Here is a 27,770-nt window from a genome sequence, read left to right on the forward strand (position 1 = left end):
TTATTGTGAGGAGTGCTTGAAAAACCCTGTATTCTAATATTTAGCAACTTTTCCAGCCTTCCTTTAAAAGAGACAAATGATTACCGTTTTTCCACTCTGTACTCCTATAACATCAATCCTGGTCAATTCCACTGGTATTGGCAAGAGGATATATGGATATGGATTTCAGTCAGAAACCCACAGTGCCTGGTGGTAGTATTTCCCATGGCGTACATAGAGGATTCCCATTGCCAATCACCGTTAATTTGTGCCCATTTACTACAGAGCGTTACTTATTATAAACTATATCTCAGCCATAAAATAATTTGCATTTTAAAAAGCAGCCTAAATCCTTATTCCCCTGTGAGACCAGCGGAGCGTCTTTGCAAGCAGCTTCTGGACTTCTTGGGAGATAATCACGAGGCCAATCACAACCGTTTTTCACAGCTTTCTATCCTTTGTGTCCTTCCTGCTCTCAGTGTACAGAGACCCTTGGTCAGGCCTGAGAGCTCCCTATCTGCTTGTTCCTCTCTGGGTCACGAGCAAAATCGCAACGAAAAACCCCAATCAGATCAACTGAAAATCGAGCACACTGGAGCTATGCTGGTTTCCCTTGCTGTGCTCAGACTCATTCCCCCAAGACTAAAGTTTCTCCTGGAGCTGGAGCAGAAGTTATGCTGGATGCAGAGTAGAGACAAACTGGGATTTCCCCCACCCCCTAGTTTGACCACAGAGATGGCAGAGTCATGCTCACAGACATGGGAAGAGGGTAAACAAACACAGCACGTGACTCAGAGCTGGTTTGACGTTGCTACCTTGGCATTTCTCCCAGCAATTACAACACCACACATGCCCCTTTCCCCACCCTTTCCCTAACTATAGATCCAGGGCTGCTGTTGGTCTTATTGGCTGTTTGGCTGCTGCTACTGCTCTCATGTTGCATGGACAACCACAGAGGCAGAGCCAGCCTAACAGAAAGCATTTCCTATTTTCAGGCAAAATGTATAACAGACAAATTTATCCTCTTTGCTAAGCTGGTGTAAATTTGCAGTAACTCCTTTGGCTTCAGCTGAGCCAGATCCTGCTCTTGGTTACACTGTTGTAAATCTGGAGTAACCCAATTCATTTAAACCAATTCAGATTTTGCCCTTGATTGCATTGCTGTATATCCAAAATAAACCCACTGACGTAAATTAAGCCAAATTCTGCTCTCAAGTTATAGAGGCACAACTCTGGAACAAAGCTACTGAGTTCACCAGTGTTCAGCTGTTATAACCGGAAACAGAATTGACTCCAATAGTTTCAAGTTGTATCTCCCACTCTTCCCAGGACATGGTCAATGAGGATGATCTGTTTCATGATGGAGCGTCTTGTGCTGCATCCCTTGACAGTAAGGACAAGCAAAGGCAGTTCAGGTTTGCCCTATTTACCTGATAGTTGCATTCTGGATCGAGGCAGTGGTAATGTTCCCGGTACTGGTATGCACAGTGTATGTGGCCGCAGTGCTGACTCCCAGAGAACCTGGAAACACAGGTGAGAGGAAGTCTGAAACTGATGCTCTCTTCAGGACAGTGACAGTATCTCAAGGTGCAAGTAAAACAAGTTTGGCCTTCCTCTCTTTTCTGACACATCAGAGTGTACTGCGGGGATAGGGGGCTCCTTGGAGACAGGGACTCCTGTTCTTAACCCTTCACCCCCTGAGGAAAATGAAGTTCTTCACTGCTACTGAACTGAAGGAAAGAGGGTCCCCTTCCAGCCAGAAGCCCTATTTCTAATTAGATTTCATACTGTTATACCCCAAGCCAATAACATTGCTCAGCTCTTTGAAACTGACCTCATTCTCCCCTCACCCCACTGGATCATTCCTGAGTGAGCCTCTTACTGCTACTCCCAGGATGCAAAGTCTTGACACTCCTCTTCCCAGAAATCACAGCAGCTCTGAGACAACAAGTCCATTGGAACCAGATCAAATTCCCCTCATCTGTTGCTAAACATCCTTCCCCCATTGTTCCATTTCTATGGATCCTGTTTCTAAGCTGAGGACCAGAATCTAGGAGGTCAAACAAAAGGAGCTGCAGTTGAAGGCATGAGAAAGCACTATTATTCTCAAGCAAAAGCCCAAACACCAGAATAAGGTGCAAGAGAAAGCAGAGTGGAGAAGGCATGAAGGCTGAAGAGAAGTGGCAGATAGGTGTGTGATTCTTCTTTGGAGCAGAAAGCCTAAAGGACTGCAAAAGCCACTTGTTGCAGGCAGAGAGAGATGGGGCGTAGGCTGCAAAGTGCCATATTTGCATTTCAATTAAGCAGGGTGCCAGCAGCTGATTTCCTGCTGTACCATAAACAAAGGTGATTTTTTAATTCTGCTTCACTGTGAGTCCAAGAGCAGAATACTCAAAATGAGAGTGTCTCATTGAGGTGTGATATGAGATAATAAACAGTGGTTACTTCAGCTTTTGGAAAGGAGGAGAGAAATATGTTTCTTCTTTTGCAGGCTCATCTCTAGGGGGCAAATCCTGCCTGCCTGGTACCTACAGAGAGCCCAAGGAGAAGCAAAACTGGTTGTGTTCAACAACTCTGCTCAGCTCTCCAGAGGACTGAAATCCTCTCTCTACAGAACAGGGTGGCAGAAGTGGAAGCATCCCCCAAGCACTGTGTTCCTCCCAGTATCCGGGAGGGTGCCCTTCCCAGTGGTAAGGGAGACGTACCCACAGGCCAGTCAGCTCTTAGTCTTACTGCTGAGACTGCTAACACAAAGCAGGTAGGACTGGGTGGAGGTTTTATGACACTCACTCATATCACAGAACAATCATCACATGGCAGCAGCTTCTGATGAATACCTGGACAGGGTCTGAACCTGTAACTTAACAGAGAGGCCGTTCAACCCACTACAAGCCCTGAGCCACATCCCACCACCTGTGACTCAAACAAGGCTATTCCTCTCCTTGGTGGCTGTTTGCTCTGGAGTTTCTCTTCTGGGATGAGAGAAGAGATGTTCCAAGCCAAAGCTCTAGAGGCACAAAGCCAGGCCAGCCTTCGGAAGTCACAGAATCCCAAAAATGTTGGGTGGAGAGGAACCTTGACAAGATACCAAGTCCTGCCACTTGCACTGAGGCAGGACCAAGCAGAACCAGACCATCCCTGGCAGGTGTTTGTTCTTAAAACCCTCCAGTGATGAGGGTTCCACAGCCTCCCTTGGAAGCTAAGTACAGAGCTTAGCTACCCCTACAATTAGAATTTTTTTCTAGCATCTAACTTAAATCTCCCTGACTGCAGATTAACCCCATTACTTCTTGTCCTCCCCTTCAGTGGACACAGAGAACAACTGATTACCTCTTTATAACAGCCCTCAACATACCGACAATTATTATCAGGTACCCCCTCAGTCTTCTTTTTGCAAGACTAGATATGACTTGTTTTTTTTAACACATAGATCTTTGTTGATGCTCTCTCCCGGACTCTTTCCAATTTATCCACATCTTTCCTAATGTATGGCAAGAAGAACAGGACACAGTATCCAGCTGAAACCTCTTGTGGCTCACATATGACACTCCTGTTCAAGCACCTCAGACTTATCTTAGCCTTTTTCACAACTGTACTGCATGGTTGACTCATCCATTCACGATCCACTATGACCCCTGCCCCTGACATCTTTTCCAGCAGTGCTAACACCTAACCAATCATTCCTCATTCTGTAGTTGCACATTTGATTTTTTCTGCGTAAGCACAGGCTCCTTTGCACTCATCTTAACTGAAGTTCAGTGGCCCCAGGAAGGAAACTTGCCCCATGATGTGATATGTTAAGGAAGAGAAGTCAGACTCCATTTTCAATGGCAAGCGCATCAGCTGGCTCCAGGAGAGAAAAGAGAACTGCCCAGTGACATTCTGGGAGGACATGTACACTTGCTGGGAAAGCAACCCAGTAGGGTTCCATCTTCCAGGGTTCGATTTTGCATGCCTAGTGGGAATGGGCAAAATTGAACTATCAGGGGTCAACAGTCAAACCTGGTACTCCTCATTCTTGCTAGGAGAACGGAAGGTCAATGGAAGAGTTTCTCCTGGTGATCTCCTTCAGTGACGATGGCCAAGTAAGTTGATCCTAGATAAGTCAATTCCAGCTATGCAATTGCCTTAGCTAGAATTGCATATCTAGGATTGATTTTAAGGTCTAGTGTAGACATGGCCTCAGAGGGAGAAGCTGAGGATGGGCTTGTACATGAGGCATGGTTAGGACTGGAAGAATGGAAAAATCAGGGGAAAGCTAAGGTGAAAAACCCATCCATGAGGTGGGAAGAAGAAAACAGAAAAGGGAGAGATGCTGGCAGAGGGTGAAGGGGCAACTGATGATACAAAAATATTGGATATATAGTCATGAGCTTAAGATGCCCTTTAAGAGTCACAACAGATGACAGTGAATCAGCATGTGAATGGGGTGCCGATCCAGTGGGCACTTGTTGTTGAACAGAGAGGCTACTCCAGAAGGGAAGAGAATAAATGGCTGACAGGTGCATAGAGTTGTGGAGGATATTTCTGTGTAAGCCACTTCCAGTAACAATGGCTGAAGAACAGTTGACCAGCATGGACAGAGATGGGAAACAGGAAAGGAGAAAGATTAAAATGAGAATGTCCTAATAAATAAAATGCCTTCATGGAGGAGGGGTAAGAGAGCATGGTTCTTTGTGGAAAAATTAATGGTCTTAACTATGTATTTGGATATAGATATTACAGTGAGGAGAGCTTAAGAAATGACAGCTGGATAGAGAGATACATTTATTGATCTCAGTTTCTCAATCTGGCGGTCATTATTTCACCCCCACCAGCAGTCTCAATCAGAACCAGAGGGTTAGTAGTACCCTCTCTTTATGTATGGCTAGACTGGATGAAAGACTGGGGTGGGGAACATGATGGAAAAGGTCAAGAGTTAGTGTATTAGATAGATACAGGCACAGAGAATGGATACCACAGATATCTTGGACAGCTTGATGGATATAGATCAGGCATGCCCAACCCGTGGCCCGCGGGCCGCATGCGGCCCGGGACAGCTAGTAATGTGGCCCCATAAGATCATAAACTTTTAACATTATTATGTGATTTATATACATTAACTATATTACATATTGTATATGCGGCCCAAGACAATTCCTCTTCACTCAATGCGGCCCAGGCAAGCCAAAAGGTTGGACACCCATGATATAGATGCAACAGATGGATCAGTATAAAAAATACCTGAGATAAATTAGTTAAGATACTCTAGACCTGTACAGAAGATACTTGTAGTACTGTATGTAAATAACACAGACAGCTGAAAGATTGTCCTGTGGACATGTCTCCTCTCAGTCAGAATGAAACGGATTATTCCTTATCACTAGGAATTACATAACATCCCTGTGGCACCTATCACAATTGTTTCCACAGAAAAGTAGCTTTATGGGGTATGCATGTATTTTGGGCTATCTTTTAGTGAAAGTTAGCAGTGTGAAATAAGTAGGAACAAACAGCATCAAGACAAGAAAGAAAGAAAGAAAAAGAAAACTGTCAATAAGGGAAGAGCTGGAAAAGGGACAATCAAGAACAATTAATTTTACTGAGCATGTTGTGATGGATTGTGGAGGAGCTGGGGAGCTTGAAAGGGAAAAAGCAACAGAGGGAAGGGAACTCAGAGAGGAAACATTCAAAGATAAATTACCATCTGCTGCAGGGTTCCACATGTCACCCAGCACTAAAAACACCAGGACTGCACATGTGAAAAGGCATGAGAGAGAAGCAAGAAAGGGCAGAAAGGTATCAAGGGTAAAACAAAGGGGTTGGTGTGTGCAGGATGGGATGACAAGGGGACAGGACAGGGGATTAAAGCAGCAGAAGTCTTGGACTGATGGACCATGCAGCAGAGCTAAGCAGGAGGATGAAAGGAAGCCTGGGTGAAGAGTGGCCATAAATAAGGCATTTCTCAAGTACATAAGGAAGAGGAGGTCAGTTGTGGAGACAGCAGGGCCTTCAGGAGAGGAAAAGGGACTTAATTGACAGAAAAGATAGACGCTGCTAAAAAATTAAATGACTTCTTTGCCTCAGCATTCACAAAGGGAGACGGGAACAGATGCCAGAAGCAGACATGCCCGTCCCAGGGGATAGAGAAGAAATACTGCAGAAAATAAGGATCACGCCAGAACAGGTGATTGAGAAATTGGAATAAGCCTTAGCAGCAGTGGAGAAATGAACTGAAAGGCAAACAATGATGCTGGACTGCACAAACAGAGGTGTGGAGCAGGAAGGAGAAATGAGGCCAATCCTATTTAAAGGAGACTTGCCAGACTAGACTGGAAAGGTGACTGCAGATCTAGCCACCTTGTCATTAACCATGAACTGCTGCAATGGATCATGGGTCCATCCAGTCCAGCGTCCTGTTGCTCACATTGGCTAGCACGAGCAGCTTCAGAGGAAAGTGTAGGAAACAACATTGCAATGGGATACCCTCCTCATAGGGGAACATTTCTTCCTGACCACGTTGGTGAGATGGGAAAGGGAGACCAAAGGAGAGAGGCTGTTCTCAGCAGTAACGGATGGCAGAACTAGGAGCATTGGTCTCAAGTTACAGTGGGGGACATTTAGATTGGATATTAGGAAAAACTATTTCACCAGGAGGAGTGTGAAGCACTGCAATGCATTACTGAGAGAATGTGGTGGAATTTCCATTCCTAGAGGTTTTAAAATCCCAGTTTGACAAAGTCCTACTTGGGATGATTCAGCTGGGGCTGGTCCTGCTTTGGGCATGGGGCTGGACTTCTTTACCTCCTGAGGTCTCTTCCGCCCTAGCTATCTATGATTCTATGATAATGAGTGAGACGTAGAGCTGGATAAATGGATGTGCACAATGGGACTGAGAACAGATGGAGAGGGGACCTCACGGAGATACATGCAATTCACAAGTGACCAGAGCTGCCCATGAGGGATGCTGACTAAAACTAAAGGATAGGGCCAGGCACTAAGTGAATCCCAACCTACAGCACGAGTTACTAGAGGTAGCAACACAAGGAATTTGTGGGCTCAGAGTTAAGAGAAGGAGCCAGACAAGTGCAGTAGGAACATTGGGGCTGGCACTTTAAACTGCTGGCCTCCTTCCACTCTGGAGTTTATTATAGTCTCACTTCTGATCCTGCTACAGACACGTATTTGGGTGTGTAGGGAGGTGCCTGAGATGGGGTAGGGGAGGGGTGGGAAGGAGAACGGGGAGGGTGTGTAGCAAACTCATTGGATAAGTGGGTTCTTCTGGGGGATGGTCAAGGCACGCTGAGGCTTGGGGTCTGTTTTCTGGAATCATGGCAAAGTGAACAAACAGAATTCTACGTTTCAATATTAAAAGTTTAGGCTCCTAAAGGTTTACGTTCATCCTCTGCTTTTTCTGACACTTGCAACAGTTCAAATGTATTAATTTTTAATGCACAGCATCTGCTGAGTTTTTTAAAAAAGGAGAGCTTGAACACCACACACTATATTGCATGCACACTCATGCACAAGTGCACACACCTAACTTATACACACTCAACCGCCACTAATTCACAAGAGCGCACACATTTAGAACCACATATCTACATACACACTCGCAGAAATCCCATGCATACTTACGTGCAAACACACATTTGCACACATCTGCACTCACAGCCACAATTCCACACCCACCTACCTGCAACCACTGCACTTTGCACACACAAAAACACATGCACACATGCATATTCTTCCCTCCCACTTTTGTTTGAATTCCCTTGTTTTGCCAGTGGGAGCCAGTCCCAGATCTGGCAGGAGTTAGCAAGAAACAGCAAGATAAATAAATAATAATAAAATAATAAATAAAGACGTCAGCGTGCTTAGTGAGTGTTTACAGACTCATTACCCTGTAACGATGAAGGGAGAGGGGGAGGAAATCCCCCCACCTCAATTACAAGGCAGGGGGATACCCACAGAAATAAATATTTAAGCAAGAGCTGCCAGGAGCACCATCTGCTCAGGCATGCATAAATAAATAAAGAAAGAAAAGAAAAAGTAAAAAGAAAAAGAAAAAAGAGATCACAGGAAAAATATAAATAGACAGGTGGAAAAAGACCAACCCAGCCCAAACTAGCTAAGTAAGTGGTTTTATTTTGTTGTGCGAGACAATGGATTATCCCTGGGCAGCTTTTGGCAGTGGCTTTGGCAAACTCATTAAGCTAATTGTGCAGCAAAGACACACTCTCTCCCTTCCCCCGCTTATTTTAAAGCTTTAAACAGTTTTTCAAACTGCGTGTAAATTAAAGGGAAGTGGCTGGGCTGCCAACGGGCAGCTTGTGGAGCTTTTTGTGCAGGAAGTGGTGTCCAATAGCTGTCTTCAGGCCTCCCTGGGTGAACTGTCTGAAGCTAGGGGAAAGCGGGAGAGGAGGGGATTGTCCTTTGCTTGTGAGAGAAACTGAGGATGAAGGGACACGTACTCTCCACTATGCCAGTGCAACCACACTGCTTCCCAAGGAGTGTAGCCAAGAAGGGCTCTGTCTCCAGCTTCCAGCTGCCCCACAACACTCCACGGCTGCTGGCAGCAGCAAAGAATGGAGGTTTGGTACCCAGGGAAGGAACTCTCCTCAGCTTGCTAATAAAGCAACCCTTGCTCCCTCTGCTGTCAGCTAGGCAAACCTGGGCCCAAAACCCTGATCAGGTCCCCAGTTCTCCCTAGGGCGGGTAAGCAGCCATCTCAGTCACGGACATCGCTGCTAGGGAACTGAAAGAAACTGTCTTCACATCATGTCTTCCCTACACCAGGGGCTAAGGTAATGGAGATCAGGGGAGCACACCTTCTATAGCTTGGGAAGCAGTGCTCCCTACCAGCCTCCCCTCTTCCTCAGATCAAGGAAGCACTCCCCATTCCTGTTTAACCTCCCTGCCCTTCCTGCAGGCTCAACACCATGGTTCTGATAGGAGTAAGTTTTTTGCTTTAAGTATCAGAGGAGTAGCTGTGTTAGTCTGTATCTGCAAAAACAAGAAGTCCTGTGGTTATAGACTAACAGATATTTTGGAGCATAAACTTTTGTGGGCAAAGACCCGCATCGTCAGGTGCACTGTAGCAATCTGATGAAGCAGGCCTTTGCCCACGAAGACTTATGCTCCAAAATATCTGTTAGTCTATAAAGTGCCACAGGGCTTCTTATTCTTTTTGCTTTAATTTCTTAAGGTGAGGGTTTGGCTGCTTCCGCTTAAGGATGTCAATTTTTGTGCCACAGCTTTTGTCCCTCTGTTTTCAGATCTGGCTCCCAGGTAGCAAGGTGTCTGGTGGGGGTGGAGGTGGGGGAACTAGTCATCAGGTTGGATCCAGGGGCTGATGGCTCTGTCTAGGCCAAGCTAAGGACGGAACAGGCAGGCACTATGCAATCACTTCTTTTCCCTCCAGCTCTGCCAATGCCGCTCACTTCTGATCTGCACCAGTCTCCCCCAGCCCTGAGTCTCCCCCACAACTCTCCCAAAGCTCCTCACTCCTGTCCTGCAGCCCCTTTGCTATTCTAGCCCAGAGCACGTGCACAGCTCTGGTGCACTACTCCAGCATCCTGCCCCATCCTGCACCTTTGCCAAATGCCAGGTTTCTCTTGTGAACAACCTGCCAAGCCACCTAAACTGTGATTATTTTAGTGCACCTATTTGGGCTGACAATGAGCTCCCCTCATCTCATCTCACTCGTGAATCCATTTGAATTCTGAGTAAATCCCCAGAAAACTGCTTGGTGAGCCCACCTCAGCTGTGAGACGCCAGACACTGAGTGGGGAGAGGATACAGGCTGGAGACCATACTAAGGGGTGCACAGAATGCCAGCCAGGAGAGGCCCAAACCTCCCTCCTGAAACACTCCTCCACTCTCTACGGGGTTTGCTAACGGATGTGTGGAGAAGACAGCTTTGTTTGTTCTTAGTTCTCGGCATATCTGCCACCTGGCTACTACTGTCCTGAGGGGGAAGAGAGTCAGTGTGGATGTCAGAGGGAAATGGAAGACTCAGTGTCTATAACTGGTTTATACATTTCACCCGGACAGACAGACGAGACCCCCGCCTCCATCCCATGCCCCCTCCCACCCAGCCACCTCTCCAAGAAAGCCAAGGGAGTTGCCTACCTGGCAATATATTTCTGGTAAATATTTACATCTTCGGTGACAGCTGGTTTGTCAGTGGGTAATCCATTCCTAATGAGAAACACACAGGGCAGAGCTGGTTAGCAGGCAGTGTCAAGGCACAGTCCAAGCTCCTTGTCTCTCATGCAGCAGTGTCTGCCAGGGCAGAGAGCTCTGGGAACAGTAAGCAGCAGAGATACATGCCTGTGTAACTCCCCTCCTTGCCCATAGGCCCTTTCTTTCTAGGGGCAATGTTAGTGACTGTTCATACAACCCACCTACCTCCCTTTCTGCTGGTCTCCTCTCCTCAGGGCTCCACGTCATCTGCTGAAGGGGTGGAGAAGCCCCACCCTGAAATTAGGGTCTTATAATCAGTACATAGGCACCACTGGCTCTGTCTACACACAGCGAGTGGCCAACTCAAAATGTGGACTGCTCCAGCTTTGTGAAAGCAGTTTGTTATGCAGGGGAAACTTAAAAGACTTACTCCAACTGCAGAACCGCTTCAGAGCCCAGAACTCTACCAATGATCGCTTAGTGCTGGGCTGTGCTACAGAACAGAACCATGCTGTGGCCATTTGAGAAGTGCATTCATAACCTGGCCTCCACAACATGGCTGCAACACAGACACACGACTTTCCCTGGATTCTCCACCTATCCCGCCAGCAGCCCTGATGGCCCTCCTTGTGATGGGGCTCTCAAACTTGATCACACCGGTCAGGCTGCAGATGTTGCTTTGTAATAAAAAATCAAACCCAAACTGCACCTGGACAACACGTTCATTTGGACATGCATCTTCCTTCAAACATAGCCAGAAAGCATGTCTTGGTGGATGGTCTCCAGTAAGAGAGAGAAGTCACAAAATAGACACACAGGTTGGGCCCCAACCTGCTAAAATCATGGCTGCTGCTTTTATTGCATTCCCTGATGTGAGAATGGGCTGCAGTTGGGCTCCTTCCTTTACCCTTGGGCCCCTGGTGAATGCATGGCAGCACCACACCTTGGTCAAACCAGGGCACCTGTAACTTGTACAGTGGTCGTTTGAAGCCAATACATGAGTTTCACTCAGGTTAAGAGCATTAGTGGTGGAGAGTTCACACACTGGGCTTGTGTGTGATAGCAAGCGGGAGACCCCTGCAAGGGCATTTGGTCCTGAAGGGGATTCTGAACAGAAGATTGGGTCCCAAGTCATGTAATTAGCACCATCCTCACTAGCACAGTTAACACTCTGCCTCCTGCACAACTCTCAGCTCCTTGGGAGACTGCTCTGGATGCTTCACAGCCATCCTTCAAATCAGTACAAGGACAGCGCTGTAGGGGAGACTCCCTGAGCTGGGATGTGCAGCACACAGTTCCTTGCTGGGGTTGTGGGCAAGAGGGGTTGCATTGGCATCCAAAGGACACAGACCTCTGCCCTCTCCAGAATTTGGAGTGCCTGTCAGCATCCCACCTACATGGCAGGGCTGCCTCGGGCAAAGTCAGGGTGCTGGCATGCACAATGCCTAGGCCATGCACGGGTGAGGTCAGCTGATGGGCAAGGAGACACTTAGTATTTCCAACTAGTCTGTGCCCAGTTCAGGTGCCATGTGTGCAAAGCCCAGAAGACAGAGGACTCTGGTGGAAGTGGTTCCATCTAGACGGTACCTAGCAGCCACTGGCTAGAGCCCAGGAGGAGGAATAAACACAACCCCAAGGAAACAGCACCCTGAGCTGCAAAGGATCAAATACACCCACAGGCACGTGTGGGAGACACGAAGCAGCAGGAGAGAGCCCTTGGCGCAAAGCCCACTGCCAGCTGCACCGTCAGCATTTCTCACTTCTCTCCAGCCCCAGGATCACTGATCAGGGGGGCCGACAGCTTCCATGGGCCCTTGGGCAAAGTACGGGGCAGCTCTGCATCCCAGAAGAGGCAGTGCCTTGGGCAGAAGGGGTGGGGCCTTGGGCAGCCAATCCTCAGTGCCATCCAGACCATGGCCCTGCCCTTCCCCAGCCTCAGAGCCCCATGGAGTGATGCTCCAGCTGTGTTTTAAAGGACCTGGGGCTCCGGCCCTGGTGCTGACACAGTAGCGGTGGCGGTGGTCAGGAGCCCTGGCCTCTTTGAATCATGGAGCCCTGGGGCAATCCCCCACCCCATCACTGGCAGGTCTATCACTGAGCCATCCGAACCCCATTTGGCATGGAAATGAAAGCATGAGAGAAAAGCAATAAATCCGGGATCCTGATGAGAAGCAAAAGCAAATCAGGGCTGGTGAGTACAGCCTCTCTGCCCTATCTGGAACAGCTCCAGAATGCCCAACGCACATTGGGATGGGACTGGAGACACTGCAGGGGTGTTTGGGTGTCCTTGAGATTCTGGATGGGCTTCCTTTGTCAAGGAGCCACAGACCTGGGGACTGATCGCAATAAGGTGCTGTGCACATGTACACATTTATAATCCAGCATTCACAACAGCAGCAGCTCCTGCCTGCAGTCTAGAGCAAGAGACACTGACAAACCCAGGAGAATGAGAGTGAGTGAGAGCTCAGTATCGGGGCATTCACAACTGGCTCTGGCACAGCTGAGAGAGAGTCTTGCACCCCAGCGGCAGGCGTGGGCTCTCCAGCACAGCCAGCAGAGTGGATATTGCTAGCAACTAACTAAACAATGTGCCACACAACAGACAGGAAATTCTGGGAGGTGAGAGGGCTCCCCCGATTGAGGGCTGGGGGAATTTAGTGAAAACTAATAACATACCTTTGCCCTCCTCCATGCCCTTTAACCAAAGGAACCCAAACCCAGTAATGGATTAACCTGTGCCACACAGGAGGTAGATGTCATTACCCCTGCCTTACACACAGGGGAACTCAGGCGTGAGAGAGGACGACTTGCTTGAGATTCTGTGGCACAGCTTTGGCAGACGCAGGGACACGACCCAAGTCTCCGACTTCAGGCCTGTACATTGACCACAAGATCAGCCTTCCTGCCTCCAGGGATGAGGCATTTGTGTAGACTCGATGGGCTTCTTCATCGCATGACCTGTGGCATGTAGATGCTCGTCCTGGTACAAACAACCCAAAGGGGCTTCAGGCTGACGAAAGACAGACCAATGCACTGAACAGGCAGTACAGAGATAGGGCTGACATGAGAAAGTCCCAAGTGAGTTCCTCAAGCCAAAGTCATGCATTGTGCTCACACCAGAGGAAAGGCTAAAGGGCCAAAAAAGCAGAGGCCTCTCCCCTTACCTGCCACAGGGGTTTCTGTGGTGAACATGTGGGAGCAAACCAGGCAGCCATGATAACAGGTGACAGTAACTCTCTCACACAAAAAATATTTCAGGCCTCAACAAGAAGCCAAGTGAGAGGCAAGAGAATACAGACAAAGGAACAAGGAAATGGAGCAAACCACACCATTTCCTCCTTATTTGCACCCAGCTGTTTTGAGATTCAAGGTCAGAAAGGACCATTAGATCATCTAGTCTGACCCCTGGAACCCAAGTGGCAGTTTCCACTGCAGAAACAACCTGTCCAAGCTCTAGACTTGGCCACAAGTCTCCACATGACCTTGATGTGTGGTCATAACAGCACTGTTAGACGTGTAGACGAACACAATATATTGGGGAAGAGTGAACTCAGCTTTTGTAAAGGGGAATCATGACTCACCAATCTATTAGATAAGGGTTGTGATCCACTGGATATAATGTACTTGGAGTTTTAGAGACTTTTGACAATGTCCCATACCTAAGGCTCTTGCACAAAGGAAGTACTCATGGGATAAAAGGGAAGGTCCTTTGTTGCATCAGTAATTGGCCAAAAGATAGTAAACAAAGGATAGGAATAAACAGTTGTTTCACAATGCAGAGGGGTAAATAGATCCCCCAAGGATTTGTTCTGGGACCAGTGTTAGTCCACATATTTATGTGATCCGGAAAAAGGAGTGAATAATGATCTTCTCCAGAAGATACAAAATTTCTCCAGATACCTAGGTTCAAAGCTTACTGTGAAGAGTTATAAAGGGATCTCACAAAACAGGGTGATCGGGCAACTAACAAGCAGATGAAATTCAGCATTGACAAGTGCAAAGTAATGCATATTGGAACCCATAATCCCAACTCTACATACAAAATACTGGGGTCTAAATTAGCTGATATAAGTCAAGAAAGAGATTGTGGCATCATCACAGATTTTTGGAAATGTCTGCTCAGTGTGAAGCGGCAGTCAAAAAGGCTAACATTGTTAGAAACCATTAGAAAAGGGATAGATATTAAAAGAAAAATTATAATATCACTTTATAAATCCATGGTACTCCCACAGCTTGAATATTATGTGCAGATCTGGTTGGCCTACCTTAAAAATTATTAATTAGAAAAAGTACAGAAAAGGACAATAAAAATGACAAGGGGTATGAAGCAGCTGCCATAGGAGTAGAGATTAAAAAGACAGAGACTGTTCATCTTAGAAAAGAAACTAAAGGAGGATATGGCAAAGGGCTGTACAGTCCTGAAAGGTGTGGGGAAAGTAAAAAGGAAATGTTATTTTCCCTGTCACCTATCACAAGAACCAGGCGTCACCCAATGAAATTAATAGGAAACAAATTTAAAACAAACATAAGAAAGTACTTCACACTATGTTCAGTCAATTTGTGCAGGTTATTGCCAGTTGTTGTTGTGAAGACCAAATGAATAAGTGAGTTCAAAAAAGAATTCGAGAATTTCACTGTCAATGGGTTAATTAATGGCTTTTACCCAAGCGAGTGAGGAATGCACCTTTGTGTTCTGGGTATCCCTAAAATTCTGACTGCCAAAAGCCAGGACTAGACGACAGGGGATGGATCACTTGATAAATGCCCTGTTCAGTTCATTCCCTCTGAAGCTGCTGGCAGTGGTCACAGTTGCAAGACCAGTTATCGGGCAAAGTAAACCTTTGTTCTGACCTGGCACAATTATTCTTGTGTTCTTGTGTGTGAGGTCTTAGGGAAGGAGGCATAAACGTTTATATCCAGCCATTTCCCATTTCCTGAATGCAGGGGGAAATTGCCAGATTGATGGGAGACCCAAGGCTTTTATCCACAGAAGACTAGCGGAAGCTATACTAGTTTCACTCTCAGTGCCCAGACAACATACCTCAGCCCTTATGTTGAGGGGACACCTCTAGGGCGGTGTCTGTACTGGGATTCCCCACCATTGTTTCTATTATTCCAGGGGCAGCAGCTGGAACTTAGCACAGACAAGGCACCAAGCAGCCCCATGTGTTTCAAGTAGCATGTCATCTAATACTACTCAGAACACGTCTACACAACATGGTTGCTAAGGTGCTGATGGCCGTGGGCACTTTGTCTACACACCTGTCCCTCCCTCAGTGCTACAGCCTGTAGAGCTGCATGAGTGGTAGCAAAAGAAATAATCCTATTACCAACAACATTTTTGGGGTTCTCTATAGCCCATTAAATCCCAGACTCCTGTGCAGAGTCTGCCAACCAAGCAGCGGGTGGCTCCTGTTGCCATCTGGGGTAGTGGTTTTGTCAGACCTGGCATGTGAATCTCCAAGCCAAAGCGCAACCATGGCCATCTAAGTAAGAAGTGGGTCAGATTGAAAAGATACATGTCAGTGAAGTATACATCTTAGTAGGAGTTATACAACTGACTTCAAAATCACCGGAAGAGGCATTATAATGGGTGAAAGAGTCAGCAGTCCTGGTTCATATGTGAGTGAGAGTGAAGAAGACAACATGGTTAACAAATAAAGAAATGAAAGTGAGAAGTGGAAAGGCAAGTGGAGCTTTTCTGAGAATGGCAAATGTTTGGAAAAATACAGAGGTTCATACAAGAACCAAGAAAAGGTAATACAGTGTCACTGGGATGGACACTGTTAGGTGCTTCCACAACTTGGCAAATGTTAGATACCCACAACAAGACATTTTGGCACATTCCATCAGAAACGCTTGCAGAGAATACTTAGGATTTGCTGGTGGGGTAAAGTAATAATGCTAATGTGTTACAAAGGACTAGCCAACAGACAAGCTTCAAGAAAGAAGGCTGAAGAGGTCTGAATATATACAGGTGTCAAAAATGGTGCTCCTAGGCAATTCTGTGACTGTAGTGACTGTATGCCACTTGGTGGAAGACGAAGAAGAGGAGGAATCAGATGCCCTATAATAAAACCATTGAGAAAGATGTTGCTATCTTGGAAACAAATTACAATGGAGCAAGAAATGTGGCATTAGACAGACTGAGGCGGAAACGGTGGGTTGCCTCATGTGTCATAAAGAACAGGAACATCTAATCTAATAATCAAATCACTGACTTCATGGGGAACAGAATTGGGCCCTAATTCAGGCTGGGCTGGTTGTTTAGGGGATTTGGAAGACAGAAAGAAAGCAGCCATGATTCCGACCGCCGAGTGTTGACAGCCGCTCTTCCTTCTGCAAGTTGTTTCCATGGACATGTCCCAAGGGGACTGTGTGATCTGTGCATGGCTATCGGAGCTGATGGGCCAGCAATACTGGGGACTGTTCCTCACACTCCCAGGTTTCCTGGCTTGGCATCAGAGATGTTAGGGATAAGGATCGTCTATCCGCCTCCCAGACAGTGCAGGCCAAGTTCCTAGATTTAAATGTCCCAAATAACAGGATTTCCACCATTTCCTTTGAGAGACACCTCACAAACACTCACAAACACCTTCTGCTCAGCTTCCAGCCTAGTAACACTCACAAACACCTGCTAAGCTTCCAGCCTCGTAACACTCACAAAAACCTTCTGCTATGCATCTTTGCTTTAAGGTGTCTGGCTCCAGAACTCAGCTCATGGCTCCCACTGCTGATGCTGGCTTTGCCCTATGGCAGTGGGTTTCACACTTTTTAGGCTGAATACCCCTTTTAAAATAATGTAATCTTCTGCACACCCCCATCTGAGATAAGATCCTAATATGTTGATGAAAACAACAAAAAAGGTCTTTAAGGGACACTGTCTACCAGCACAGGACTTTTCTCACTTACCCCAATGAGACCTCACATACTCCAGTTTGAAAACCACTGTCCTGTGGGAACTGATCACCCCAGTCCCTTTCTCTACAGTATTCTAGGGCCCAATAGCTTAGGTTCAGAATAGGAATTGAGAACCACAAAGGTGTAAAATTAAAACATCTGAGCAGTCCCTCTGCCCAGACCCAGAGCTTGGCTTCAGATACTGGCCAGTATTTCCATCAAAAAGCTCCTGCTGAAGAAACCCAGGGGAGAACAGGGTCAGAGGAGGGCAAATATCCCTTTAAATCATCCCCCTGCCCCTCCCACACACTGGGCTTTTTTCCCCAACTAAAGCAAAGAAAAGAAAAATGGGAGGAGTCTTACTTGACCGTGGAGACTGTTCCAGTTGTGATGGAGTCCGTCTTGGAGAAGGTCGACTTTAGGTACTCGGGGGTGTTGAACGGCAAGGAGACGGGCTGCTCGGGCCCAGCCACTGGAGCGCTGCTGGGGTTACTGGCAAGAGGGTTGGGGGCCAGGCTGGGTGTTGGAGCCTTGACTGGAGTGAGTTTCTGGATGTTCCTCACATCATACTTGGAAGGCCGGCCCACCTTGCCTGTCTTGAAGGCAATGGCCCCTCCCATGTCTGGATTGCCTTCTCCAGGCTTAAAGAGGTGTAAGTATTTGACATTCTCCAGGTCATACTTGGAGGCCTTCTTGTAGGTGTTGCCATTCTGCGGCCTGAGGCTTTCACCTGTCTTTAGCTTCTGGATGAAGAAATCGTACTTGGAGGCCCGTGACATCAGACCCTGCATCTGGGAGCTGCTGGGAGAGGGCAAGGGCAGGATGGTGGCTTTGGTCTCTGTGAGCAGAGTGGCATCCGGGCCCGGCAGTGCTCGGATGGGTTGTGTCAGCACTGATGAAGCCTCCTTGCCCAGCTTGGAGCTCAGCTCCTCAGACTTGGCTGGGTGGATGGGCCAGGAGAGCTGCTCGCCGGCCTTGAGCTTGCGGATATACTCCTCGTATTTGGAGAAGCGGGCTCGCTTGCTCATGGCGTCCTCACCAGGGAGGGAGGCGGTGGCGGAGGACGCCTCTGAGGTAGCAGCATTCAGCTTGTCAAAGCTGATCTTGCGGGTCAGTTCATCCCGCATGTTCTGGTCATTGTAGCCAAACATGCCCAGGAACTCATTCATGGTGGTGGCGGCGTAGTCCCGCAGGGACGAAGCTTCTCCTGCAAAGAGAGAAGGTACAGAGAGTCATACAAGGGGCGGATTCTCTGCTTCTCCTGTACCAGCACTGGCAGTTGGAAGGGGGGGAAGAGGGGAATATGATCTACTGACGTTTGGCTCACTTGTTAGGTTTTACGACTCTTAAATTAATTTGTTTAAAAAAAAGTAATTAATACGGGGGTAAAATAAAAAGAGTTCATCAATGCCAGGAAAATCAATTTCCTAAATGTTCTAGCCGATGGCTTTTCAGTACATTAAACAAAGTTTCATAAATGTCTCTGCACTCTTGCCTTGGCCTAATATGAAGAAAAAGTAATTTTACTGAAAGTGAGGCCAGTGCCAATATGCCAAGTGTTGTGCAACTCTGTCCCTGTGTGTGTGTGTGTGTGTGTGTGTGTGTGGCAGGGCAGAGGGTGATGGGAGAAGGCAGCTATGATTGGGGCAAAAGGAGAAAGGCAAAGTGAAGTGGGGGAAAGAAGGAGGTAGGAGGCATGAGACGAGAGGTAGAGGTGTGGGGATGAGGGGGCGGCAGAGAAAAGGAGGAGTGTGAGGGGCAAGTGAAGGTAAGACAAGAGGGGGACAGGGAGGTTGGGAAGGAAGAGGCTGTGGGGATGGAGTGAATCTCCATGGCAGTGGTTCTCAACCTATCTGCCACGATGGGCACCTCTTTCTGCATTATGTGGGTGACATCCACACATTATATATACTACCCCTATGGCCCTGAGGCTGTCACATGGGGGCACAGCAGAGTGCTCATTGGGCCGTAGCTTGAGAACTGCTGCTCCATGGTTATTCCAACCGCTACCATTGTTTGCTAAAGTCCCTTTTTAGCAAAGCTCCTCCGAGGCATTTACCTGAGGCCTGATGGGCAGGAGGGGGCTTCCAACTGCCCCCCTAAAGCCATTACACCTCTGGAAGGGTGGTTGTATCCCTGCTGGGAGCATCCATAACCTCCCACCCATCCCTACAGAGGCAGGCTGTGCTGGCCAAAGGATATGCAAACGCAGTGGAAGGCTGTTTCTCCCTGACATGTGGGCTGACCATGATGGGGAAAGCTGTTGTTTCTGAGCGGGGGCTGGTTGTTCTCCTGGGAGGTGGTAAGGAGAGTGAGGAGGGCTGTTCTCCTGAGGAGGGGGCTGGAGTGTAGAGCTGTTTTCGCTGGGTGGAGGCTGTTCTCCTGGGAGGGGGCTGGAGGGGAGAGCTATTTTTCCATGGGTGGGGGCTGTTGTCCCTGGGGGTGGTAAAGACAGGGGGCAGGACTGCCTGCCTGGGTGGGAATGGGAGGAGAGGGCTGTTCTCCCTGGGAGGTGGCCAGGATTGCAGGGAAGGCTGTTCTGCCTGGGTGGGGGCTGTTCTCCCTGGAGCTCGCTCCTCCACTCCTTCCACCAGGCAGTTTTGCTGGTCACCAGGAAGGGAAGAACACCGATCTGGAGGTCACCCAACACCAGTGTAAAGGAGGAAATGAAGATTGCTCTGACGTGCCAGCTCAGACTCATTTAGGCTTCAGTCTGACACAGCGATCCTCCTCCTCCTCCTTCTCCCCCTCTGGCTTTCTCCTGCAGAGTGAAGATTTACTGCATGCAGGAGTCCTTCAAACCTCCCTCGTCATCTTTCCCAGTCACTCACTCTAACTCTGGCAGGCAAGCACCATCTTTCATACGGAGGGAGAAAGCCAGTGAGGGCAGGTACCGCAGTAGCAGGAAGGGAGTTCCTGGCCTAGGGGAAGCCACAATGGTTTTGACGCTTAGAGAGAGTTAGTGCTGCCTTGAAAGATGGCTGAGAAAGAAGAGAGCTGAGAGAGGAAGGAGAGGAAGAGGGAGAGCTACAGGACAGGGGTTAAAATGGATCCCCGGGGTGCAGAGATCAGACAGAGCTGTGCCTCACACGGGTGCACGAATGCTCCTGAACATCCTGGCCAGGCCAACAAGCAGACTCCTAGGTCCAGGGGTCTCAACTTCCCAGTTGTGTGCATCAGCAAGAGTGTGCAGGTGAGGAGACAGAGGGAGAAGATGGGAACCTGCATTGATCCACGAAAAGTTCTGCAGGTTCTACTGATACAGCACATGAGCCTGTGGCTTGCAGCAAAGGCCCGAGGAGGCACCTGCTACGCTGGGCTCTAGAATTCGGGACTATGGCACTGAAACTCAGTGGAGCACACTGCTCTTTTCCACTGCTGAGCCCCAGTGTCTTGGATGCAAAGACCACGTGCTCCTACCCATGCTATGCCTGGACACCAGGAATAAGAGCAGATTGCCCAACCGGACACATGCCAGGTGGAAATTTCCCTCCAGTGGGATGCCCAGACCTCGATGTGCAGTCCTTAAGCAGAATGCAAGCCCACAAGAAGCCATGTGAGTTCTGTGTCACTCTAGGCAGGAGCCTGAATGTAAGAACACCTAACTTAGGCACCTGTGTATGGTAACAAGGCTCAGAAAATGATACATCACAAGGGGGAAAAAACCCAGGGCTCCACTCACAGAAGAGGTTTCTTTTCACCTGTACCTCCCCCTTCCCCACCCTGCCACAGCCCCTCACTGCTTTGGAATCCCAAGAGCACTGCCTTTCACTTACGCACACCAGGGCATTAGCACATTTCCTCCTGCTTTAATGCTTTTCTCCCCTTTTCTCTGCCTTTCCCTTGTCTCCTCCCCCACCCCAGTGTAACCCTATAGCCCCAACAGAAGTGATTAATCCCATAAAATCCCCCCTGGGTCTAAGATTTTCCTCTTCCTGATAAAGCTGTCTCCCCTCTTCTGCTTTTCATCTCTGGACCTGTGAAGAGACTCCTGATCTCACACATTCCCCCAGACTCCCAGGCCTGGTGCAGTGAAACCCCATCCACCCTGAACCAAACTGCAAGAGGGACACGGCAGCACAGAAGGGATATGATAGGAAATTTAAGCAGTGAGGGATTGCTGGCTTTAATGGCTGCCCTGAAAGGCAGGGCCGGGTGGTCCCTTCCCCTGCTCAAAACCTTTGCCTTATCTCAGGGCAAAACTGGTAGAGAGATCAGAGAGGTAAGAAACAATCCCTCCTCCCTTTGCCCCACCTGCACCTCCTTACTTGCAGCTTCCCGATTCCCAGCATGAGCAAAGGAATGGCAGCTGGGAGACCCCTTCTTTGGGATTCCATATCCCAGGCCAACTGTGCAGCCCGCAGACTGGCTCAGACCCTGCACAGATTAAACACCCAAAGCCTTAAAAGAGACCAGGGGAAACCCAGAATTTCACTGTGAGGCTGAGAGATACTGTACTGCCCTGTGAGCAGCTGGAAACCGCACCTCTGGGCTTGGAAACCACCTTTGGTCCCAGACTCACTGAAAACTACAAAATGACTGGTGTGGGGTGAGTAAGGTTCTCAGTGCTGTTCCAAACCTGGACAATGTCTGGGGTGAGCCCAGGTCCCAGGGAGGAGGCAGCAGTCCCGTCTCATTTCATTGGAACTGGCTGGTCACTCCTAGCCACCCAAACCACGGCTTCCATTTTGATTCTCCTTTGATCAAATTGGGACTGGATGAGCACCGCAGAGTTCTTGGATGATCAGCCATCAGAGTGGTCTCTCTCTGTTCCCAACAAGGCTGGTCTAAGGCACAGCAGGGCAGGTTTCCCCAGTGTTCCGTCCAGCTGTTGTGCCTTGACCCAGACATGTAGGTGCTGGCGGAGACAGCAAAATGTGAGAACCAGCTGTAGTGACTGCAGCACGGACACCTGCCCACTGGGAGACCCACCCAGTGCATTTCACATAAACTACCCAAGAGCCACAAGCTGGGACCCATTTTGCTGAAAGACAGACCCAGAGGCCGACAGCTCCATTAGCGTGGGCTGAATTCACTGGGACATCTGGTCCCCCATTCCTGCCAGCAGGGTGTGGGGTGAGGGGGAGTGAAACCTTGCAGAGAGGACATGGCACTGAGGCTGTGCTCCTCCCCAGTAACTGCTGACCCCCCTGTGCTACAGGCAGCACTGTGCCTGGGTCTGCCTCTCACCCCCACCGTCCCCTTCTTCCTGCAGTGCATTTCTCTGTCCTCTTCTGCACGATAACAAAGTGCTCCCTCTCCCCCTGCCGCTGCTCTCCATTTGTGGGCATTGCCAAACAGCAGAGATCTGTGTGTCTCGGAGCAGCTCTTGTATCACGAAGGATCTGGAGCGAGCAAAAAAAGGGGTCTAAAAATAGCCGGCAGCAGCACACTATATATGGAAGGAAAAGAAAACCAGCCCAAATGGAGCAGAAGGTTTGGACACCATGGGACGGGGCATCCCAGAGGGGCTTTGTCCGTTGTCCTGGCCAGGAGGGGGAAACAAACCAACTTGGGGGACACGGGGTAAAGCAGTGAGAAACTGGGCACTGGCATACGGCCCAAAATGCTTCTTTGTGTGGGAGGTTCTGTAGGAAATTCTAAGTGGGGAGGACACCCCGTTTTTGAGAGGGAAAAGAGAGAACAAGAAGTGGCTCATCTTCTGAGGGGTGGTGTGAGCACAACAAAGAAATCAAACCAATTAATAAACAGGTAAAGGAAGGAAACTTGGAAGGCTCAGCGAGGAGAAGGCTCCGGGGACTACCGTGACTATCCTATTGTGTGCACATGCGGAGGGGGTGGTATGTGTGTGTGTGTGTGTGTGATTGTAAAACCAATGGGTGTACAATGGTGTAGGAAGTCTGAATGGGCGTGTATATGAGTGTGCGTAGGGACATGTGCATCAGTGTGTGTGTCAGGGCTGTGGATCTGTGAGAACAGAGTGCCCATGTTTGTGTGGCGCTGACAGATTCTGTCACCCGTCTCCAGACTAATACCCGCTTTGCAGATTCGGCACGTGCTCCCTGTCTGTCGGAGGGGAGCCATACAAGGAGAGGCTGGGAGCTGATTGGCGTTCGGACCAGCTCTGGTTACTCCCTACGTCTGAGGAGGAGGGAACCAGTTGGAGAACAAGACTGTCCTTCCCCATGGGACTCCACGGTTCATTGCCAGCCCCTGGCTGAGTCCCATCTTGCTTCTGAGTATGAGGGCGTGAAAGTGCTGATGCTTAGGCCAGTCTTCAGCAAGCTCCCTGCACACACCACTCACAGTCCAGCTGAGAGGGTGTTTGATTCTGGGCAGCAGAAAGAAATCCTCTGGAGAAGGTGTCAGATTGGCAGGGATGCAGGATCAGAACCCAGGAGAGTTTAGATGAAGCCAGGCAGGAGGGAGGAAGGAGCCCGGCTGAAGGCCACATAACTTGGGTGAGTGCCAGGATGAGCCAGAACTCTGCAGCTACAACCCCACCCCCCATTCCCCTGCTCTTAGGGCACAAAGCCTCCTTTTCAAGCCACAGGGCCAAATTACTCAACAGTGTCAGCAACTGCAGCCCCATCGAAGTCAGTGCAGTGGAGCTGCACTCTGTGACTCCAGGTCTGAATACCAGTGTGGAGAAGCCCAGAATTTACAAGTGGGCTTGGAGAGAGAAACTGGGGAGAACTCAGTCCTTCCCAAAGGAAGAAATCCTCAGCCCATGCTCTACAGAGAGATGCTAGGGACACATTTCCAACAGGACTCCCAAAATATGCGCATAAAACCTGCATGTGCACCTGTTGGTGTGTGCAACCCCCATGCTGTGCCTGCCATTCGCACACTGTACATGTTCTTACTTTGCACACTTATGGCCTGCTTGCTTGCAATAACTGCATGTGTATGTGTGAGCCATCAATGCTCTAGCCATAACCAGGCCCAGTGCTGGAAACCCTCTCTCCTCTTACAATGAAGAGTCACTGGCTCCTTTTTATTTCCCACCGGTTGGTCATATACTTTTATTTTCTTCCTTCCTCCAACCCCCTTTGGGTTTTTGCAAATCTGAGCTGCAAACAGTGGGGTGGGAGGGCATGGAAGGGGAATTAAAGCAAACTACAAATCGCGTCCAGGCGCAATCACCTTGTGTCTGGGAACGACAAGGGCTTTCCTATCAAAGGAAACTGAAGGTCATACTTTTCCTCATTGATCTTGCAATGTTTGTTAATTACTCTGTCACTGATGTGGCGAAGGATAATTAAACAGCTCTGTTTATATCTTATATGCATAATTATGTGTGCTGCCAGTGAACTCGCAAAGACTAGAGAATGTGCCTCTCCAGAAGGGGAACGGACAGACAGAGACGAGTTTCAGCTGCAGTATTAGCAGCAGGAGGAAAACACGCACAAATACACAAAAGAGGGTAAGTTTGGTGCATTTGCAAAGTGCCCAGATGGGCGGTGAAGAGGTGCGATCTTTCTATCAAGAGATTCAGCCCAAGTGGGTAACAGATCACAATCTCAGTAGGAGTGGCCCACTCTGCTCTGGCACAGAGGAAATTCAGTCATCCCTGAGCTTCCCTCCACACGTGGTACTTGAATGGCCCCAGATGTTGATCTGGAGAGATTGGCCACTCTGGGAAAGAAAGAATTCATCCTGGGTGTCCTCATAACACACACACCAGTACATTTTGCTAAATTCAGTAAGAGCCAAATATGACCCTTAATTTCTCTGTGTCAGGAGTGAACTAAAATTTGAGAACTGCACATAATGCATGGTGGGGGGACACACTCTGGAAGAGGTAATGTACCAGTCAGAATTCAGGCACTTGTGTACTGGGAAGTTAGGGGCAGACAGGAGAGCCTGAGGGCTTGGGAATTTCTCTGGGGTATTAGTGTGGTTCCCTGACTGCACCAAGTGTTCATATACAAGGTGACCAGATGTCCTGATTTTATAGGAACAGTCCCCGTATTTGGGACTTTGCCTTATAAAGGTGACTATTACCTCCCACCTGCCATCCCAGTTTTTCACACTTGCAATCTGAGCACCCTATCAAGATACAAAGAGCAAAATGGGGTCCTCCACACAACACCTTACAAAGGAAAGAAGCGAGACAGCATCGCTAGTGGACTCGCCTCAACATGCCTGGCTAGGGCTACCTTGGAAGTGAAGAAAGAACCTGGATGTCCTGTGTGTCTTTTATGTGGCTCAGTTTAATTCCAACAGAGGTATGTTGACTGTAATAAATCCATCAATCACAAGAGTAAATGAATGAAAGGAAACGTACGTAAGAGAAAGAAAGAAAAATAATTTTAAGGCATTTGCTCTGGCAGGAGAAGTCTAGTTTCTTCACACAAGTCAGCAGTGGAGGATTGTCCCAAGAGGAGGTGTTTGTCAATGGGCCAGCAGCAGTGCTGCTCCCCTGGAGGGAAGGGAAGGGGAGTCCTTTATGACACACTTAATCTCTCAGCTAACCTGCCCACACTTCAGCTCCCTCAATCACCTGGACACTTTTCAAGGCTCACCTTACATAATAAGAATATTAGTAGCTTGCAAGTTACACCCAGAGCTGCTGCCTTCAAACTGCACACAAGATCATAAACACACACATACAACACCCAAGCACTTGCCTGACACATACAACCTAGATGCACACACACACACACACACACACACACACACACACACACACACAAATGTGCAGTACTCACACACAAACAGGAACACATGCAACAAACACGTATGTGCACAGAAACCTACATGCAATAGGCACAAACATCATGAAGGCAGAAGTCAGATCACCAGGTTTGCTCACACACATACAGAAGATATATATCAAGGTGAGGGCCTATTTGCACACACACAGAGGCACATGAGCCCTTCTGGTCATCCATAGTCATGTCCTGCTCTTCCTTCCTGTTCATCCTATTTTAATTCGCAAACTCCCTTCTACATAGGTGAATCTGCTTCATTCCACACCCCCTTCCTCTGCCTCACTTGCTTTTCCTCAAGGTAGTATCCCACCTCTTCTGCTTCCTCTCCCACCCCACAACCACCTCACCTCTGGTTTCCTGGGCATCACTGTGTTCTCATGTCACTTCCTTAGGCTCAGTTGGTAGGCAGCAAATCCAGCCAAAGCTAAGGAGGCTGATCAAGTTCTTCCCCGCTCTGAGCCTGTGCTCTCCTCTTGCTGCCCCACCGAGATCTCAGTGCCACTTGTGGCTCCCCCTCTATTTCAGGGCAGTCAGGAGGGCAGCTTACCACATGTGCAGCGCATTTCCCCCATGAGCTTCCATCCCTCGACATGCACCATGCCCTCAGCTTAAGAGTGGTGCTAGATTACAGAGTACAGCAAGGTGTGCTCCCGGGGAGCTCTTTACCCAACTGGGGCACGATGGGCAAAATATCATTCCAAGAATTACCAGCTTCTTCTCAGCCCTCGTCGCCCATAATTAGCCTCTATTCTTGGAATTAATTACTATTGTGAAAGATGCCACATGTGGGTGGGCATGAGCTCTTGCGTGCTTACAGAACCCGCCTGCTGTGCAGAGGGAGCTTGCAGGCAGACACTGGAGAGTCTAGGGAGTTTCTAGGGTCTTTGACGTGAGATCCAGGGGTGGGACCTGGGATCTGTGTGTTGAAGGATTCTGGGGATGGGAGTTGGGATCAACCCAGACAAAGGGATCCCCACTTTTTCCCAGAAGGGGGTTCCAGAGCAGTGGGATTTCAAAGGCCGTTCCCAATGGCAAATCATAGAGCAGCCCTCCTGTTGCAGTAGAGTGCTTACAGGCTCCTGGAAGTGTGGCTCACTCCTGTGCATGGTGGCCAAGTTTGGCTAGTAGGGGAACTGAGGTGATTCACAGTCCCCGGCCTAAAATGCTGGTCTCAGGACTCTACTACATGGGGTGGTAGATGGGGCAATGACTTACCTGAGGCAGCTCCTCCAGCCAGCTTTGAGACTGCCTGGCCACTGGAGGGTCGGTAGCTTTCATCCTTGGAGGCAGGCCCATCTGAATCCCTGTCATCTGGGAAGCTGCCATCCGCCTCATCCCCGTTATCTTCCTCATCACTGCAGCCCTTGGGCTGGACCATGTATACCCCTTCGGGGGGCACCTCCACGCTCTCGGTGGCCTTACATTCCTTGCCCTCTGCTCGGCCCAGCAGGGTCTCGTCATTGTACTCCCCGTTCACCCACTTTTCAATCACCTCCCTACGCTTGTCCTCCTCTATCTTCTGGACGCGGTTAAGTCCATCAGCAAACTCGACCCCCAGCTCCTTGGTCTCAGGCTGAGGTGGCTCCTTGTTGCTGCTTTCTTTCTGGGTACCTTTGTCCAACCGCACCTGTTCAGATCCTCCATGATCAAAGACCACCTGACGGCTGAGCTTGGCACAGATCGCATTTAGCTTCAGGCCGCCTTTGCGCTTGGCAGCCATCTTGGATTTTCCTGAGGTTGCGTCAGTGCATATGGTTCTTTCAGCTGGAAAGAGAAAGAGAGCGTGAGAGGGAAATGCACTGCCTTTCATAAACTCAAACCCCATCTGCTAACATCTGACCCGAGTCAGGTGGCCTTATAACACAGCCAGCCAGTGTTACCCTCTAAAACAAGGACCTACCATGAACTCCTGATGCCTTGGAGGAGCAGGGGCTGAGTGTAATCTGGAGTCCTTAAGCAACGCCACAGAGAAAGGCCTCATGTGAATTTAGCCCTGATGTAAGCATACATGACTCATGGTAACAGTGGAGAAGTGGACCGCATCTC

At 48.8% G+C, this 27,770-nt stretch overlaps 1 protein-coding gene across 9 annotated transcripts in view; it reads right to left on the reverse strand.

Annotated features, from left to right (window-relative positions):
- CASZ1 (castor zinc finger 1) overlaps positions 1–27,770 on the reverse strand; it is a 265,607-nt gene that overhangs the window by 40,998 nt on the left and 196,839 nt on the right. For 8 of the 9 annotated variants that reach the window (XM_075018169.1, XM_075018165.1, XM_075018167.1 and 5 more), the window contains 4 exons: positions 26,940–27,488; positions 17,410–18,253; positions 10,093–10,161; positions 1,410–1,500 (listed from right to left, as the gene is read on the reverse strand). In XM_075018169.1, the coding sequence (XP_074874270.1) occupies positions 1,410–1,500; positions 10,093–10,161; positions 17,410–18,253; positions 26,940–27,444 (1,509 nt within the window). In that variant the 5' untranslated portion in view covers positions 27,445–27,488. The remainder of the gene's footprint in view (positions 1–1,409; positions 1,501–10,092; positions 10,162–17,409; positions 18,254–26,939; positions 27,489–27,770) is intronic. The other variant, XM_075018168.1, reaches the window with a different exon arrangement.

Source organism: Carettochelys insculpta, chromosome 23 (assembly GCF_033958435.1).
Source record: "Carettochelys insculpta isolate YL-2023 chromosome 23, ASM3395843v1, whole genome shotgun sequence".
Classification (NCBI taxonomy): domain Eukaryota; kingdom Metazoa; phylum Chordata; order Testudines; family Carettochelyidae; genus Carettochelys; species Carettochelys insculpta.